Source organism: Trachypithecus francoisi, unplaced genomic scaffold (assembly GCF_009764315.1).
Source record: "Trachypithecus francoisi isolate TF-2019V2 unplaced genomic scaffold, Tfra_2.0 Lachesis_group13, whole genome shotgun sequence".
Taxonomy (NCBI): Eukaryota; Metazoa; Chordata; class Mammalia; order Primates; family Cercopithecidae; genus Trachypithecus; species Trachypithecus francoisi.
In genome coordinates this window covers 43,968,275-43,987,841 of record NW_022681458.1, presented here as the reverse complement: position 1 = coordinate 43,987,841, position 19,567 = coordinate 43,968,275, and the positions used below count along the sequence as shown (strand labels likewise).

Genomic DNA, 19,567 nt, shown 5'->3' with positions numbered 1-19,567 from the left:
TTTATAAAATGCTTTCATTTATGCATTATCATTTGATATTCACAAAAATCATATAAGGAAACTTACACAGGTATAGTATCATTACATCAATTTTTACAAATGAAGAAACTGAAAACGAACTGCCAAAAGAATGTTAATAAATAGAAGAAGATCTCAAATCTAGTTCTCCTGACTTTAGTATTCATGCAGTCATCACAAGAATATAACGAAAGAAGGATTTAAAATTATATATTGAAAGTTAACATTTACCTGAGGAACACTCCACTGCCACTGTCCTGGTAAATACTGTGTGGTGGCCTAAAATTAAATAAAAGAAAAGAAAAACCCACTCAGATTATAAACAAGGGTTAAAACTAGATATCTACAGGCAAAAATATGAAGTTGAACCCTCACACCATACATAAAAATCAACTAAAGCCATATACAAAAATTAACTCAAAATGGACCAGAGACTTAAATGTAAGAGCTAAAATTATAAAACTCTTAGAAAAAAATATAGATGTAAATGTCTGTGACCTTGGATTAGGAAATGTTTGTAAAATTATAACTCCAAAAGCACAAACAACAAAGCAACAACAAAAAAATAGTTAAATTTGATTTCATCAAAACTTTTGTGCAAGTGAAAATACAACCCACAGGATGAGAGAAAATATGGAACTTATATCAAGAATGTATAAAGAATGCTTACAACTTAATAATCAAAAGGTAAGTAACCCAACTTAAAAATAGGTAAATGATATGAATAGACTTTTCTCCAAAGAAGATATGCATATGGCCAATAAACACAAGAAATAACGCTTGACACCACTAGCCTTCAGGGAAACACAGATCAAAACCATAATACAACCATAATACACTTCATACCCACTAGGATGGCTTTAATCAAAAAAGTAGATCATAAGTGTTGATGGGCATGTGGAGAAATTAGAACCCTTATAATCTGCTGGTGGGAATGTAAAATGGTGCAGACCTTTAGGAAAATAAATATTTCCTTAAAAGGTTAAACAGAGTTACCATATGACCCAGCAATTCCACTCTAGTTACAAGACCTAACAGAAATAAAAATATATATTCACATAAAATTTGTATGTGAATGTCCATAGCAGCATTATTTATAACAGTCAAAAAGTAGAAATAACTCAAGTGTCCATCATCTGATGAATGCATAAACAAAATGTGGTACAGTGTATCCATACAATGGGATATTATTATTTGAGAATGAAGTAATGAGACATGCCATGTCTCATTTATCATGACACAGATAAATCTTGAAATCATTATGCTAAATGAAAGAAGCCAGTCACAAAAGACCACATATTGTATGATTGTTTTTATAGGATATATCCAGAATAGGCAAATGTAGAAAAACAGGTAAGTAGATTACTGGTTGCCTAGGGCTGGGATAAGGGGAAAAAGAAGAGTAACTGCCAACTACTCAACTCGTCTACTGTAGCACAAAAACAGCCATAGACAATAAGTAAACGAAAGTGGCTGTGTTCCAATAATGCTTTATTTACAAAAGCAGGCTGCTGCTAGAGTTTGTTCTACAAGCCGTAGTCTGATGATCCTGCTATAGACCAAAATGGTCTGTCATTATAGTTCACTTATCCCCAGTTTCTCACTAGAATTAATGAAGAGTGCTGGTTAACTGAAAGAGGATGTCATAATATATAATAAACCACAATATATTATTTACTTTAATATAAATTATGTTAAATATAATATAGCCAGAAACTGACATATGTAACATTAAAAAACCAGCTTGCAGTCCAATACCTGTATCTTACTTTGGGAATTATTGCTGAAGATTTTTTAGATTAAATGTTAGCCAGGGGAGCAAAGCTGACCTCATTACATTTGGTAAAAGGAAGCAGAGTCCATCTTCTTGTATGACATTGTTTAGTTCCCTCGTGAAAAAAGAGAGGCATGATGTCAGCAAGGTGGCTGACCAGAGATGCCTGGCATTCATTTTCCACTGGCTCCCTACCACAAGAAAGGACTAAGGCAATGAATAAACAGCTACAATTTGACAGGAGCATCAAAGGGAGAGTGCTGGAGTGCAGCAGGGGAGTGGAGACACACCTGTGGTGACTGCAAATCCAGGAGCACAGCATGGAGCCACTCAGCCTCTGCAACCCCTTCTCTTCTGCTAGGATTGGATCTGCCTGGAGTCCTGCAATTTCTTATTGCAGGGAAAAGGTACGCAGAAGATCCCCACCAGCCTGCATTGCTACTGCAAACACCCACACTCCTTACAACAGGAGAATCCCATAGTCTCACAGTTTGAAGAGTTGCTAGGAATTCGTGGCTGCGTTGCCCCAAATTAGGAGTACAAAGTATGTACTCCTCACCCCCTCAATCCCACCCTGTGAGCCAACCTGTTACAGTGTGACAGCATCTTGAGGCCACAGCCGCCTCTGAAGTGCTCCCTCTTCTAGGGGGCCAATAGCTATTGCACGTCTCCAGCACTGGGGTTCCATTTTCATTCCGCCAAGTCCGTACCAGTGGCTGAACACAACCCCAGCAGCATGGAACCTGAGGCTTAAGATTGGCTGTGATTCTGGCTCTGTACAGTACGGAAACCACCTTCTGTTGCCCTCACCTCCAGTTAGAGGAACAATTTGGCTGACCTGCCCAGGGTGAACCCACTCTTTAGCTGGTCAAACTGCTGCACTCCCCTGAGCAGGAGAGGTCCTCGAGCCTGGTAGCAGCTGACATGCTGCCGGGATGGAATGGTTACACATCTGCATACAGGGCTGAGAAACAGCCCAGAGGTGCCTCATGCCCTGCAGACAAGCCCCTGACCTATCCTGTGCATGTAATTAGAGACCAAGAAACAGCTCTGGGGACTGCCACTGGCAGAAACGTCCCCAGGGGAGTGGAGTGGCTGTGTGTCCATGCCTCAGGCCTAAGAAATGGTCTCGTGCCCACCCCTCCAGCAGACACATCCCCAGGACAGCTGAGCAGCCTTGAACTTGTGTCCCAGGCCTGAGAAGAAGCCCCACAGGCTGCTTCCAGTGGGGATGATCCCAGGCAGACCAATAGCCCTGTGCCTGCATTCTGGGACTATGGAACAGCCCTCACAGAAACGTTTTCAGGCCAGGTGATCCACCTTGTGCCTATGTCCCAGACTTGAGAAATAGCCCCATGGGCCACCCCCAGCAGACATGCCCCCTAGGCCAGGTGAGCAGTTGTGTACCTGCATCCCGAGCCGGAGAAATAGTCCCTGACAAACAGTCCCTAGCCAACTGAGCAGCCATGCAGCTGCATCCACGGCCTGAGAAACAGTCCCATGGGTTGTCCCCAGCAGATGCACCCCTAGGTCAGCCAAGGAGCCATGTGCCTACATACCCAACCCGAGAAACAGCCCCACAGGCTGCCTCTGGTGGGCACTCCCTGAGGCTGGCTGAGAAACTGCATGCCTGTGCTCTCAGCCAGAGTAACAGCCCTGTGGCCCCAAGCCCAGTGAGCCAGACTTACCATGTTCATGTACACAGCCCTGACCTGAGGAAGAGCCCAGCAAGCCCAAGCCCCACCACCATTGTCACAGACTCTCTTGTCCTAGGAAACTGAGAAACTTGCAAATACAACTAGAGAATATTACAGCTTAAGAGACTACACAGTGACTACGCTACTATGTCCACCTAGAACCAAGGCCAATGCACCCCACTGAACCAACACCCCAAAATCCATTCACAGAAATAAGTCTTCCCCTATGAAACCTACTTCAAATTTGAAAAGGTGACTTTTGTACCAGATGTGTAGAAATCAATGTAGGGACATATCAACCATCAAGGAAACATGTCACCTCCAATAAAAACAGTAATTCTCTAGTAACAGACTCCAATCATAGGGAAATATTTGCATATATTTCATAATGCCAGAAAAAGAATTCAAAATAATAATTTTAAGGAAATTCAGCGAGATACAAGAGAACACAGATATACAATTCAACAAAATCAGGAAAACAACTCATAATTTGAATGAGAAATTTAACAAAGAGATAGATATCATAAAAAAGCAACAGAAATCCTAGAGGTGAAGAATTCAATGAATGAAATAAAAATACAACTGAGAGCTTCAACAATACACTAGACCAAGCAGAAGAAGAATTTCTGAACTTGAAGACAGGTCTTTTGAAATAACACAGGCAGACAAAAAAAAAAAAAAAAAAAGAAGAATGAAGAAAACCTACAGGATTTATAAGACACCATGAAGAGGATAAATATTTATTCATATAATGGGCATTCAAGAAGGAAAAGAGAAGGGAAAATGTGAGGACAACATGTTTAATGAAATAATAGCAGAACATTTTCCAAGTCTTGGGAGAAGAGATAGATACCCAGGTCTGGGGAGCTCAAAGAATCCTAGTAGATTCAATCTAACAGATCCTCTCAGAGGCACATTATAGTCAAATTGTTAAAAGTCAAAGAGAAAGAATTTTAAAAACAGCAAGAAAAATGTGTCAAGTCACAATTAAAGGAATCCCCATTATACTAACAGCAGATTTCTTAGCAGAAATCTTACTGGGGAGAATGGATGATATATTTAGATACATTCAAAATACTGAAGGAAAAAAACCCTGCCAGCCAAGAATATTAGACCCAGTAAAGCTATCTTTTAGAAATGAAGGAGAAATACAATCTTTTACATGGCCAGGTGTGGTGGCTCATACTTGTAATCCCAGTGCTTTGGGAGACTAAGGCAGGAAGATTGCTTGAGCCCAGGAATTTGAGACCAGCCTGGGCAACATAGCAAGACCCTATCTCTCAAAAAAAATTAGCAGGCATGGCACATGCCTGTAGTCTCAGCTGTGTGGCAGGCTTAGGTGGGAGGGATTACTTGAGCTCACGAGTTTGATGCTGCAGTGAGCTATGATCATGCCACTACACTCCGTCTCTAAAAAAAACCCAGCTTTTTCATAGACAAGCAAAAACTGAGAGAATTTATCACCACTAGATTGGCCTTACAAAAAAAATATTCAAGGGAGTCTTACATCAGGAAGTGAAAGGATGATAACAACCCTCATGAAACATGCAAAACTATAAAATTCACTGGGACAGTCATTACACAAAGGACAAAGAGAAGAAAAGAATCAAATCTTATAAATACAGAGAACCCAGCCACAAAAAATCACCAAAAAGAGAAGGAACAAGGAACAAAAGATATGCAAAATAACCAGAAAACAATAAATAAAATGACAGGATGTCCTCACCTGTCAATAACAGCCCTGAATGCAAATGGGTTAAATTCTCCATTTAAAAGATAGAGACTGGGTGAATAGATTAAACGAAGAGACCCAATTATATGCTACCTAAAAGAAACTCACCTTACCTGTAAAGACACACCTAGGCTGAAAGTGTGTCTTTCACTTTTTAGGCTGAAGGGATGGAAAGACATGTTCCAAGCAAATGGAAACCAAAGCAGGCAGGAATAGCTATACTTATATCAGACAAAAAAGACTTCAAGTTAAAAGCTTTAAAAAGAGACAAAGAAGGACATTTATATAATAATAAAGGGATCAATTCCACAAGAGAATATAACAATGTAAATACATATGTACCCAACACAAAGCACCCAGATATATAAAGCAAGTCTTATTTGATCTAAAGAGAGAGGGAGAAACCCCAGTAAAATAGTGGTTGGGGACTTCAACACCCCACTCTCAGCATTGGACAGATTATCTAGAAAGAAAATAAACAGGCTGGGCACAGTGGCTCAGGTCTGTAATCCCAGCACTTTGGAAGGCCAAGGTGGGCAGATCATGAGGTCAGGAGTTCGAGACCAGCTGACCAACATGGTGAAATCCTATCTCTACTAAAAACACAAAAATTAGCCTGGCATGGTGGCATGCACCTATAATCCCAGCTACTCAGGAGGCTGAGGCAGGAAAATTGCTTGAACCTGGGAGGCAGAGGTTGCAGTGATCCGAGATCATGCCATTGCACTCTAGCCTGGGTGACAAGAGTGAGACTCCTTCTCAAAACAAAATAAAAAACAAAAAACAAAAACAAAACAAAAAACAAACAAAAAAAAACAAAAACAAAGAAACATGGATTTAAACTGCACCATAGGCCAAACAGACCTAACAGCTATTTAGAGAACATTTAACTGAACAGTTGCAGAATATACTTTCTTTTCATCAGCATATAAAACATTCTCCAGAATTACCATATTTTAGGAAACAAAACAAGTCTCAAAAAATTAAAAAAAACTGAAATTATATCAAGTATCTTATCTGACACAATAGAATAAAACAAGACATCAATAAGAAGAAAAACATTTAAAACTATACAAATTCATGGAAATTAAGCAACATACTGCTAAATGACCAGTGGGTGAAGGAAGAAATTAAGAATGAAAATAGAAACACAACATACCAAAACCTATGGGACACAACAGTAGCAGTATTAAGAGGCAAATTTATAACAATGAATGCTTACATCAGAAAATTAGAAATATTTCAAATAAACACCCTTACAATGTACCTCTAGGAATTATAAGAGCAAGAACAAGCTAAACCCAAAATTAGTAGAAGAAAAGAAATAGTAATAATCAGGGCAGAAATAAGCAATGTTGAGACTACATAACAATACAAAAGATTAACAAAACAAAAGGTTGACTTTTTAAAAAGATAAAATCGACAAAACATTAGTTAGTCTAAGAAAAAAAAGAAAGTAGATCCAAATAAATAAAATCAGCAATGAAAAAGACATCACAATGGATACCATAAATACAAAGGATCAGTAGAGACTATTATGAACAACTATATGCCAGTAAATTAGAAAACCTAGAAGAAACAGATAAATTCCTGAACATACACAATCTGCCAAGACTAAACCAAGATTGAAGAAATAGAAAACCTTAAGAAGCAAGGCCAGGCGCGGTGGCTCACGCCTGCAATCTCAGCACTTTGGGAGGCCGAGGCGGGCCGATCACGAGGTCAGGAGATTGAGACCATTCTGGTTAACACGGTGAAACCCCGTCTCTACTAAAAAAATAAGGCCGGGCGCGGTGGCTCAAGCCTGTAATCCCAGCACTTTGGGAGGCCGAGACGGGCGGATCACGAGGTCAGAAGATCGAGGCCATCCTGGCTAACACGGTGAAACCCCGTCTCTACTAAAAAATACAAAAAAACTAGCCGGGCGAGGTGGCGGGCGCCTGTAGTCCCAGCTACTCGGGAGGCTGAGGCAGGAGAATGGCGTGAACCCGGGAGGTTGCAGTGAGCCGAGATCCGGCCACTGCACTCCAGCCTGGGCGACAGCGCGAGACTCCGTCTCAAAAAAAAAAAAAATAAAAATAAAAATAAATAAAAAATAAAAAATAAAAAATTAGCTGGGCGAGGTGGCGCCTGTAGTCCCAGCTACTCGGGAGGCTGAGGCAGGAAAACGGTATGAACCTGGCAGGCCGAGCTTGCAGTGAGCCGGGATTGCGCCACCTGCACTCCAGCCTGTGCGACAGAGCGAGACTCCGTCTTTAAAAATAAAAAAAGAAAGAAAAAGAAAAAGAAAAGAAAATCTGAAGAAACAAATTTAAGTAACAAGATTGAATTAGTAATTAAAACGTCTTCCAACAAAGAAAAGTCCAGAACTACATGGCTGAATTCTACTAAACCTTTAGATAAGAATACCAGGTCTTCCCAAACTATTCCAAAAAATCGAAGCAGAGGGAATTCTCCCTAATTCATCCCATCAGTTTGATTACATTAAACTTTACATTAAAGTTCCTGCACAGCGAAGAAAATAATCAACAGAGTGAAGAGACAACCTGTTGAATGGTAGAAAACATCTGTAAACTACTTATCTGACACAGAATTAATATCCAAATATACAAGGATAAACAAAATAAACAACAGCAAAATAAACAAAAAGTAAACTGATTAAAAATGGGAAAATGATCTGAATAGACATTTCTCAAAAGAAGACAAAGAAATGGCTAACAAATATTTGAAAAAATTATCAATATTACTAATTATCAGGAACTGTAAGTCAAAACCACAACGAAGTATTATCTACCCCAGTTAGGATGGTTATTGTCAAAAAGAGAAAATAACAAAGGCTGGTGAGGATGTAGAGAAAAGGAAACTCTTCTACATTGTTAGTAGGAATGCAAACTAGTACAACCACTGTGGAGAACAGTATGGAGGTCCCTGAAAAAACTACAAAAGGAACTACCATATGATCTGGTAATCCCAGTACTGGGAATTTATTTGGAGAAAAGGAAATCATTGATTCAGAGAGATATCTGCACCCCCATGTTTATTACAGCATTATTCACAATAGCCAAAATATAAAATCAACCTAGGTATCCAACAACAGATGAATAAAGAAAATGTGGTATATATATACATGATAGAATACTATTTGGCTATAAAAAAGAATAAAATCCTATCATTCATGGCAGCATGGATGGAACTGGAGGTCATTATGTTAAATGAAATAAGCCAGGAACAGAAAGTTAAACAACACATGTTCTCACATATGTGGAAGCCAAAAAACACTGATCTCAAAAATCTGTCACCTGCACAGATATTTTTGAAATAAAAAAGTTTTATTTTTCCTCTCTTTCTTGTAATAAATGATAAAATTCCAAGTCTTTTTAACTGCCTTTCGAACAATGTTTACAATAGGTATAATTATCATTTGTCAATGAAAAAAATTTAAAAAAGAAAAAAACACTACCAGGGATTAACTCTTTTTTATTTTTTATTTTCTAACTAATCATTTATTTTGTTTATTTTTAAAACTTTTATTTTAGGTTCAGGGATACATGTGAAGGTTTGTTACATAGGTAAACTCGTGTCACAGGAGTTTGTTGCACAAATTATTTCATAGCCCAGTACCCAATAGTTATCTTTTCTGCTCTTCTCCCTCCTCCCACCCTCCACCCTCAAGTAGACCACAGTGTCTACTGTTCCCTTCTTTGTGTTCATGAGTTCTCATCATTTAGCTCACACTTCTAAGTGAGAACATGTGGTATTTGGTTTTCTGTTCCTGTGTGAGTTTGCTAAGGATAATAGCCTCCAGCTCCATCCACGTCCCTGGAAAAGATATGATCTCATTGTTTTTTATGGCTGCAAAATATTCCTTGGTGTATATGTACCACATTTTCTTTAGGCATGCCATGTCTTTGCTATTGTGAATACTACTGCAATGCAACGAACATTCGCATGCATGTGTCTTTATGGTAGAATGATTTATATTCCTCTGGCTATATACCCAGTAATGGGTCTAATGGTAGTTCTGCTTTTAGTTCTTTCAGAAATCTCCATACTGCTTTCCACAATGGTTGAACTAATTTGCACTCCAACCAACGGTGTATAAGTGTTCCTGTTCTCTGTAACCTCGCCAGCATCTGCTATTTTTGACTTTTTAGTAATAGCCATTCTGACTGGTATGAGATGGTATATCATTGTGGTTTTGATTCACATTTCTCTAATGAAGTATCTCTTTGTAATTAGTAAAGTAGTTGCATGAGAAAGAAATAAATGAAAGTTAGCTAAGAAAGGACTGAAAGTTTCAAAGAGAATTTTAATTGTAATTTATGTTTACCTGGTAGTGATATGCAGGTTGCTGATAAATGGGCTGAGCTACCATCACAGGGGAGCTACATACAGAACGTGACTATAAGAGGATGGAAAAAGAAAAATTAGGCAGAAGCCTTTAAAATAGCTCACAATAAAATTTATCTCACATTATTACCTAAACCTAGTCAACTTCTGGTTTATGATTAGAAATGTTATTTTTCTACCCCTTATTGATATTATTACCGACTCTACTAAGTCTATTTATTAAAATCATCACAACATTTCTACTTCCACGTGGTTTCATTTCCATAGTAATGCTAAAACAACCACCAGAAAAGTTGCTTTTAGTCTGAAATGTACCACTTCCAAAGATTATGAAAATATAGTTCTAAGAGAATACTTAGAGGAAAATGACAGCAAGACTTAGTGTGACGCTGCCTGTTTCCATTGTGAGGACCAGCAGGAAACAGTTAATGTTTATAATAGTATTTACAACTGAATGAATAGTCATATCTAATTTTCCCACTAGTTACAAATAACCAATGTTCTATTCCTTTGTTATACCTATAATTAAAGCAAAGATATTTTATTTTTATTTTAGTAATTTGACATTTAAATGAGTTAATAGTTTGACAAACTTATAAGTGAAAAATCCGTGTGTAAAAAAAGTACAGGTAACACTTGATTATTCAAAGTGAAAGAGTAAGCCCCAAAACAGATTACTTAAAACCAGATTGTTAATAAAACAGGCAAGTTATATTGCCAGATAGTAAAACTGGCTCTAATATAGCAATTAAAATTCAATGTGTAATGTGGGATCTAACTTATATTGTTTTGTTTTAATGTTTGCACCCCCAAAACTGAGGAAAAGTATCATAGTTTTGTACAATTCACAGACTGTGGTATGCTAATAAAACTGTGTCATGGATTAACATTAGAAAATAATAATGTAATTCGCTATATTAATAGATTAAAGGAGAAAAAAATGGTAATTTCAACAGAGACAGAAAATGCATTTGTTAAAATTCCATACCTTTTTATGATTAAAAACTCTTAGCAAACATAGTAGAAAATAGCTTCCTTAATTGATTTAGGGCAGTAATTCTCAACCATGAGTGATTTTGTCCTCTAGGGAACATCCGGCAATGTTGGGAAGACATTTTTGATTGTCATAACTATGGGGAGCCTAGGGATACTTCTAAACATCCTACAGTGCACAGGACAGTCCTTCACAACAAAGAAATCATCTGGCTCAAAATGTCAACGGTGCTAAGATTGAGAAAGCTGGTTAAGAGTATCTTCCCACTTACAAAGTATGCGCACGTGTGTGTGTCTATATACGTATGTATATATGTGCATATATACATGCGTATGTCTATGCGTGCATATATACATGCATATGTCTATGCATGCATACATGTAAAGCTTAATGGTGAATCACTGAATTTGCTCCTTTTCAAGAACAAGGTCATGATGTTTTCACTACATCAATACTGTAGCAGAGACACCGTCAGTACAAAAACTCCAGGAAAAGAAGTGAAAGAAAATAGAAGTATACTGAATCATTTAATTGTGTAAATGAGAGTTTGGCAGGGTTACTGATAGAATATCAATATTGAAAAATCAAGAGCATTACTATACACCAGCTACAATCTACTAGGAAATGTTATTTAAAAAACAGCATTCATCAAATCGACAAAACTATGGTCTACTAAGAATAAGTTCAACAAAAGATGTGTGAAGCTTTTTTACGGAGAAAGAAAACTTTTTTATGGATAGAAGTAAAATAAGACAAATAAATGGAGAGATGTATCATGCTCATGGATAGGAAGATTCAGTATTTTAAAATACTGAAATGTCCCAAGTTATTCACACTATTTAATGCAATTCTAGCAGAAAAACAAGAGTTTTTCACTGAACTAAACAAGCTGAATTACAAAATGTATACCTATTAACACAAAGACATAAGGATAGATGAGAGACTCCTGAAGAAGAACAATGTACTTTAAGATTTCAAGATTCTTTATAAAGTCAAAATAATTAGAACTGGGCAAAGTGAACAAATACACCAATGGAATAAAATAGCAGAAAAAAGACCCCCACACACGGAAACTTAGTATTTGGCAGAGGATTAATTTCAAAATAGTAGGAAATAGATGAATTAGTCAATACATAAATTCAAGATTTAAGATCCAGAAGTGAAAAGTAGCAATATTATAGCTTTAAAAATAAAAAAATAGAATATATTCTTGTAGAAAAAAAAAAAAACTAAAAAAGATGAAAAAATCTTGTGCCAGTTTTCAAAGGGAATGCGTTCATATTTTGCCCATCCAGTATGATACTGGCTGTGGGTTTGTCATAAATAGCTCTTATTATTTTGAGATACATTCCATCAATACCTAGTTTATCGACAGTTTTTAGCACGAAGGGCTGTTGAATTTTGTCGAAGGCCTTTTCTGCTTCTACTGAGATTAATCATGTAGGGTTTGTCGTTGGTTCTGTTTATGTGATGGATTATGTTTATTGATTTGCATATGAACCAGCCTTGCATCCCAGGGATGAAACCGACTTGATCGTGGTGGATAAGCTTTTTGATGTGCTGTTGGGTTCAGTTTGTCAGTATTTTATTGAGGATTTTTGCATTGATGTTTATCAGGGATATTGGTCTAAAATTCTCTTTTTTTGTTGTGTCTCTGCCAGGCTTTGGTATCAGGATGATGCTGGCCTCATAAAATCAGTTAGGGAGCATTCCCTGTTTATCTATTGATTGAAATAGCTTCAGAAGGAATGGTACCAACTCCTCTTTGTACCTCTGGTAGAATTCGGCTGTGAATCCGTCTGGTCCTGGACTTTTTTTGGTTGGTAGGCTATTAATTATTGCCTCAATTTCAGATCTTGTTATTGGTCTATTCAGAGATTCAACTTCTTCCTGGTTTAGTCTTGGGAGGGTGTATATGTCCAGGAATTAATCCATTTCTTCTAGATTTTTTACTTTATTTGCATAGAGCCCTCTCTCATCACTCCTGTTCAACATAGTATTGGAAGTTCTGGCCAGGGCAATCAGGCAAGAAAAGAAATAAAGGGTATTCAACGAGGAAAAAAGGAAGTCAAGTTGTCCCTGTTTGCAGATGACATGATCGTATATTTAGAAAACTCCATCGTCTCAGCCCAAAAATCTCCTTAAGCTGATAAGCAACTTCAGCAAAGTCTCAGGATACAAAATCAATGTGCAAAAATCACAAGCATTCCTGTACACCAATAACAGACAAACAGAGAGCCAAATCGTGAGTGAACTCTCATTCACAATTGCTACAAAGAGAATAAAATACCTAGGAATCCAACTTATAAGGGATGTGAAGGACCTCTTCAAGGAGAACTACAAACCATTGCTCAAGGAAATATGAGAGGATACAAACAAATGGAAGAACATTCCATGCTCATGGATAGGAAGAATCAATATTGTGAAAATGGCCACACTGCCCAAGGTAATCTATAGATTCAATGCCAACCCCATCAAGCTCCCAAAGACTTTCTTCACAGAATTGGAGAAAACTACTTTAAAGTTCATATGGAACCAAAAAAGAGCCTGCATTGCCAAGACAATCCTAAGTGAAAAGAACAAAGCTGGAGGCATCACACTACCAGACATCAAACTATACTACAAGGCTACAGTAACCAAAACAGCATGGTACTGGTGCCAAAATAGAGTTATAGACCAATGGAACAGAACAGAGGCCTCAGAAGTAACACCATACATCTACAACCATCTGCTCTTTGACAAACCTGACAAAAACAAGCAATGGGAAAAAGATTCCCTATTTAATAAATGGTGCTGGGAAAACTGGCTAGCCATGTATAGAAAGCTGAAACTGGATCCCTTCCTTACTCCTTATACAAAAATTAATTTAAGATGGATTAAAGACTTAAATGTTAGACCTCAAACCATAAAAACCCTAGAAGAAAATCTAGGCAATACCATTCAGGACATAGGCATGGGCAAGGACTTCATAACTAAAACACCAAAAGCAATGGCAACAAAAGCCAAAATTGACAAATGGGATCTAATTACACTAAAGAACTTCTGCACAGCAAAAGAAACTGCCATCAGAGTGAACAGGCAACCTACAGAATGGGAGAAAATTTTTGCAGTCTACCCATCTGACAAAGGGCTAATATCTAGATTCTACAAAGAACTCAAACAAATTTACAAGAAAAAAACAAACGATCCCATCAAAAAGTGGGCAAAGAACATGAACAGACACTTCTCAAAAGAAGACATTTATGCAGCCAACAGACACATGAAAAAATACTCATCACCACTGGTCATCAGAAAATGCAAATCAAAACCACAATGAGATACCCTCATGCCCGTTAGCATGGCGATCATTAAAAAGTCAGGAAACAACAGATGCTGGAGAGGATGTGGAGAAATAGGAATGCTTTTACACTGTTGGTGGGAGTGTAAACTAGTTCAACCATTGTGGAAGACAGTGTGGCGATTCCTCAAGGATATAGAACTAGAAATATCATTTGACTCAGCAATCCCATTACTGCATATATACCCAAAGGATTATAAATCATGCTACTACAAAGACACATACACACATACGTTTATTGTGGCACTATTCACAATAGCAAAGACTTGGAACCAGCCCAAATGTCCATCAGTGATAGACTGGATTAAGAAAATGTGGCACATATACACCATGGAATACTATGCAGCCATAAAAAAGGATGAATTCATGTCCTTTGCAGGGACATGGATGAAGCTGGAAACTATCATTCTCAGCAAACTATCACAAAGACAGAAAACCAAACACCGCATATTCTCACTCATAGGTGGGAATTGAACAATGAAAACACTTGGACACAGGGTGGGGAACATCACACCCCAGGGCCTGTTGGGGGGTGGGAAGCTGGGGGAGGGATAGCATTAGGAGAAATACCTAATGTAAATGACGAGTTTTTGCAGCAAACCAACATGGCACATGTATACCTATGTATCAGACCTGCACGTTGTGCACATGTACTCTAGAACTTAAAGTATAAGAAAAAATAAAAAATAAAAAAAGAGGAAGAAAATCTTGTAAAAAAAGACCAAAAAAATCATAAAATTTTTATGAGAAAAAAATCAAAAAGAGTTAATGAACAAGCCACAAATTGGAAGAAGATATTGGCAACCCGGAAGAAGATATTGGCAACCCACAAAATTCATGTAACGAACTCAAGATAAAAACAAATCACCCCGAACTAAGGGGCGGAGCAAGATGGCCGAATAGGAACAGCTCCAGTCTCCAACTCCCAGCGCGAGTAACACAGAAGACCGGTGATTTCTGCATTTTCAACTGAGGTACTGGGGTCATCTCTCTAGGGAGTGCCGGACAATCGGTGCTGGTCAGCTGCTGCAGCCTGACCAGCGTGAGCTGAAGCAGGGCGAGGCATCGCCTCACCTGGAAGCGCAAGGGGGAAGGAAATCCCTTTTCCTAGCCAGGGGAACTGAGACACATAACACCTGGAAAATCGGGTAACTCCCACCCCAATACTGCGCTTTAAGGAAACAGGCACACCAGGAGAATATATCCCACACCTGGCCGGGAGGGTCCCACGCCCACGGAGCCTCCCTCACTGCTAAACAGCAGTCTGCGGCGATCTATCCGCAAGGCAGCAGCGAGGCTGGGGGAGGGGCGCCCGCCATTGCTGAGGCTTAAGTAGGTAAACAAAGCCGCTGGGAAGCTCGAACTGGGTGGAGCTCACAGCAGCTCAAGGAAACCTGCCTGTCTCTGTAGACTCCACCTCTGGGGACAGCCCACAGCTGAGGTCCAATAGGGAAAGCAGCGGGGCGCGGTGCAGAGGCGAACGACTCTGTCTGACAGCTTTGGGGAGAGCCGTGGATCTCCAACGCGGAGGTTGAGATCGAGAACGGACAGACTGCCTGCTCAGGTGGGTCCCTGACCCCTGAGTAGCCTAGCTGGGAGACATCCCCCACTAGGGGCAGTCTGACACCCCACACCTCACAGGGTGGAGTCATCCCTGAGAGGAAACTTCCAAAGGAAGAATCAGACAGGTACACTCGCTGTTCAGCATATTCTATCTTTGGCAACCTCTGCTGCTGATACCCAGGCAAACAGGGTCTGGAGTGGACCTCAAGCAATCTCCAACAGACCAACAGACTCCTTCTGACTGTCAGACGGAAAACTATCAAACAGGAAGGACACCTATACCAAAACCCCATCAGTACGTCACCATCATCAAAGACCAGAGACAGATAAAACCACAAAGATGGGGAAAAAGCAGGGCAGAAAAGCTGGAAATTCAAAAAATAAGAGCGCATCTCCCCCTGCAAAGGAGCGCAGCCCATCGCCAGCAACGGATCAAAGCTGGTCAGAGAATGACTTTGACGAGATGAGAGAAGAAGGCTTCAGTCCATCAAACTTCTCAGAGCTAAAGGAGGAATTACGTACCCAGCGCAAAGAAACTAAAAATCTTGAAAAAAAAGTGGAAGAATTGACAGCTAGACTAATTAATGCAGAGAAGATCATAAACGAAATGACAGAGATGAAAACCATGACACGAGAAATACGTGACAAATGCACAAGCTTCAGTAACCGACTCGATCAACTGGAAGAAAGAGTATCAGCGATTGAGGATCAAATGAATGAAATGAAGCGAGAAGAGAAACCAAAAGAAAAAAGAAGAAAAAGAAATGAACAAAGCCTGCAAGAAGTATGGGATTATGTAAAAAGACCAAATCTACGTCTGATTGGGGTGCCTGAAAGTGAGGGGGAAAATGGAACCAAGTTGGAAAACACTCTTCAGGATATCATCCAGGAGAACTTCCCCAACCTAGTAGGGCAGGCCAACATTCAAATTCAGGAAATACAGAGAACGCCACAAAGATACTCCTCCAGAAGAGCAACTCCAAGACACATAATTGCCAGATTCACCAAAGTTGAAATGAAGGAAAAAATCTTAAGGGCAGCCAGAGAGAAAGGTCGGGTTACCCAAAGGGAAGCCCATCAGACTAACAGCAGATCTCTCGGCAGAAACTCTACAAGCCAGAAGAGAGTGGGGGCCAATATTCAACGTTCTTAAAGAAAAGAATTTTCAACCCAGAATTTCATATCCAGCCAAACTAAGTTTCATCAGTGAAGGAGAAATAAAATCCTTTACAGATAAGCAAATGCTTAGAGATTTTGTCACCACCAGGCCTGCCTTACAAGAGACCCTGAAGGAAGCCCTAAACATGGAAAGGAACAACCGGTACCAGCCATTGCAAAAACATGCCAAAATGTAAAGACCATCGAGGCTAGGAAGAAACTGCATCAACTAATGAGCAAAATAACCAGTTAATATCATAATGACAGGATCAAGTTCACACATAACAATATTAACCTTAAATGTAAATGGACTAAATGCTCCAATTAAAAGACACAGACTGGCAAACTGGATAAAGAGTCAAGACCCATCAGTCTGCTGTATTCAGGAGACCCATCTCACATGCAGAGACATACATAGGCTCAAAATAAAGGGATGGAGGAAGATCTACCAAGCAAATGGAGAACAAAAAAAAGCAGGGGTTGCAATCCTAGTCTCTGATAAAACAGACTTTAAACCATCAAAGATCAAAAGAGACAAAGAAGGCCATTACATAATGGTAAAGGGATCAATTCAACAGGAAGAGCTAACTCTCCTAAATATATATGCACCCAATACAGGAGCACCCAGATTCATAAAGCAAGTCCTTAGAGACCTACAAAGAGACTTAGACTCCCATACAATAATAATGGGAGATTTCAACACTCCACTGTCAACATTAGACAGATCAACGAGACAGAAAGTTAACAAGGATATCCAGGAATTGAACTCATCTCTGCACCAAGCGGACCTAATAGACATCTATAGAACTCTCCACCCCAAATCAACAGAATATACATTCTTCTCAGCACCACATCGCACTTATTCCAAATTGACCACATAATTGGAAGTAAAGCACTCCTCAGCAAATGTACAAGAACAGAAATTATAACAAACTGTCTCTCAGACCACAGTGCAATCAAACTAGAACTCAGGACTAAGAAACTCAATCAAAACCGCTCAACTACATGGAAACTGAACAACCTGCTCCTGAATGACTACTGGGTACATAACGAAATGAAAGCAGAAATAAAGATGTTCTTTGAAACCAATGAGAACAAAGATACAACATACCAGAATCTCTGGGACACATTTAAAGCAGTGTGTAGAGGGAAATTTATAGCACTAAATGCCCACAAGAGAAAGCAGGAAAGATCTAAAATTGACACTAACATCACAATTAAAAGAACTAGAGAGGCAAGAGCAAACACATTCAAAAGCTAGCAGAAGGCAAGAAATAACTAAGATCAGAGCAGAACTGAAGGAGATAGAGTCACAAAAAACCCTCCAAAAAATCAATGAATCCAGGAGTTGGTTTTTTGAAAAGATCAACAAAATTGACAGACCGCTAGCAAGACTAATAAAGAAGAAAAGAGAGAGGAATCAAATAGACGCAATAAAAAATGATAAAGGGGATATCACCACCGACCCCACAGAAATACAAACAACCATCAGAGAATACTATAAATGCCTCTACGCAAATCGACTAGAAAATCTAGAAGAAATGGATAATTTCCTGGACACTTACACTCTCCCAAGACTGAACCAGGAAGAAGTTGAATCCCTGAATAGACCAATAACAGGCTCTGAAATTGAGGCAACAATTAATAGCCTACCCACGAAAAAAAGTCCAGGACCAGATGGATTCACAGCTGAATTCTACCAGAGGTACAAGGAGGAGCTGGTACCATTCCTTCTGAAACTATTCCAATCAATAGAAAAAGAGGGAATCCTCCCTAACTCATTTTATGAGGCCAACATCATCCTGATACCAAAGCCTGGCAGAGACACAACAAAAAAAGAGAATTTTAGACCAATATCCCTGATGAACATCGATGCAAAAATTCTCAATAAAATACTGGCAAACCGGATTCAGCAGCACATCAAAAAGCTTATCCACCATGATCAAGTGGGCTTCATCCCTGGGATGCAAGGCTGGTTCAACATTCGCAAATCAATAAACGTAATCCAGCATATAAACAGAACCAAAGACAAGAACCACATGATTATCTCAATAGATGCAGAAAAGGCTTTTGACAAAATTCAACAGCCCTTTATGCTAAAAACGCTCAATAAATTCGGTATTGATGGAACGTACCTCAAAAAATAAGAGCTATTTACGACAAACCCACAGCTAATATCATACTGAATGGGCAAAAACTGGAAAAATCCCTTTGAAAACTGGCACAAGACAGGGATGCCCTCTCTCACCACTCCTATTCAACATAGTGTTGGAAGTTCTGGCTAGGGCAATCAGGCAAGAGAAAGAAATCAAGGGTATCCAGTTAGGAAAAGAAGAAGTCAAATTGTCCCTGTTTGCAGATGACATGATTGTATATTTAGAAAAACCCATCGTCTCAGCCCAAAATCTCCTTAAGCTGATAAGCAACTTCAGCAAAGTCTCAGGATACAAAATTAATGTGCAAAAATCACAAGCATTCTTATACACCAGTAACAGACAAGCAGAGAGCCAAATCAGGAATGAACTTCCATTCACAATTGCTTCAAAGAGAATAAAATACCTAGGAATCCAGCTTACAAGGGATGTAAAGGACCTCTTCAAGGAGAACTACAAACCACTGCTCAGTGAAATCAAAGAGGACACAAACAAATGGAAGAACATACCATGCTCATGGATAGGAAGAATCAATATCGTGAAAATGGCCATACTGCCCAAGGTGATTTATAGATTCAATGCCATCCCCATCAAGCTACCAATTGTTCTTCACAGAATTGGAAAAAACTGCTTTAAAGTTCATATGGAACCAAAAAAGAGCCCGCATTGCCAAGACAATCCTAGGTCAAAAGGACAAAGCTGGAGGCGTCACGCTACCTGACTTCAAACTATACTACAAGGCTACAGTAACCAAAACAGCATGGTACTGGTACCACAACAGAGAAATAGAC

The 19,567-nt window shown here is 39.1% G+C and overlaps 1 protein-coding gene across 4 annotated transcripts in view; it reads right to left on the bottom strand.

Annotated features, from left to right (window-relative positions):
* The window catches only part of BOLL (boule homolog, RNA binding protein), a 66,115-nt gene that overhangs the window by 28,615 nt on the left and 17,933 nt on the right, over positions 1-19,567 (bottom strand). For all 4 annotated transcript variants that reach the window (XM_033230744.1, XM_033230745.1, XM_033230746.1 and 1 more), the window contains exons 7-8: positions 9,552-9,623; positions 250-297 (exon numbers count right to left, since the gene is read on the bottom strand). In XM_033230744.1, coding sequence (XP_033086635.1) covers positions 250-297; positions 9,552-9,623 — 120 coding nt within the window. The remainder of the gene's footprint in view (positions 1-249; positions 298-9,551; positions 9,624-19,567) is intronic.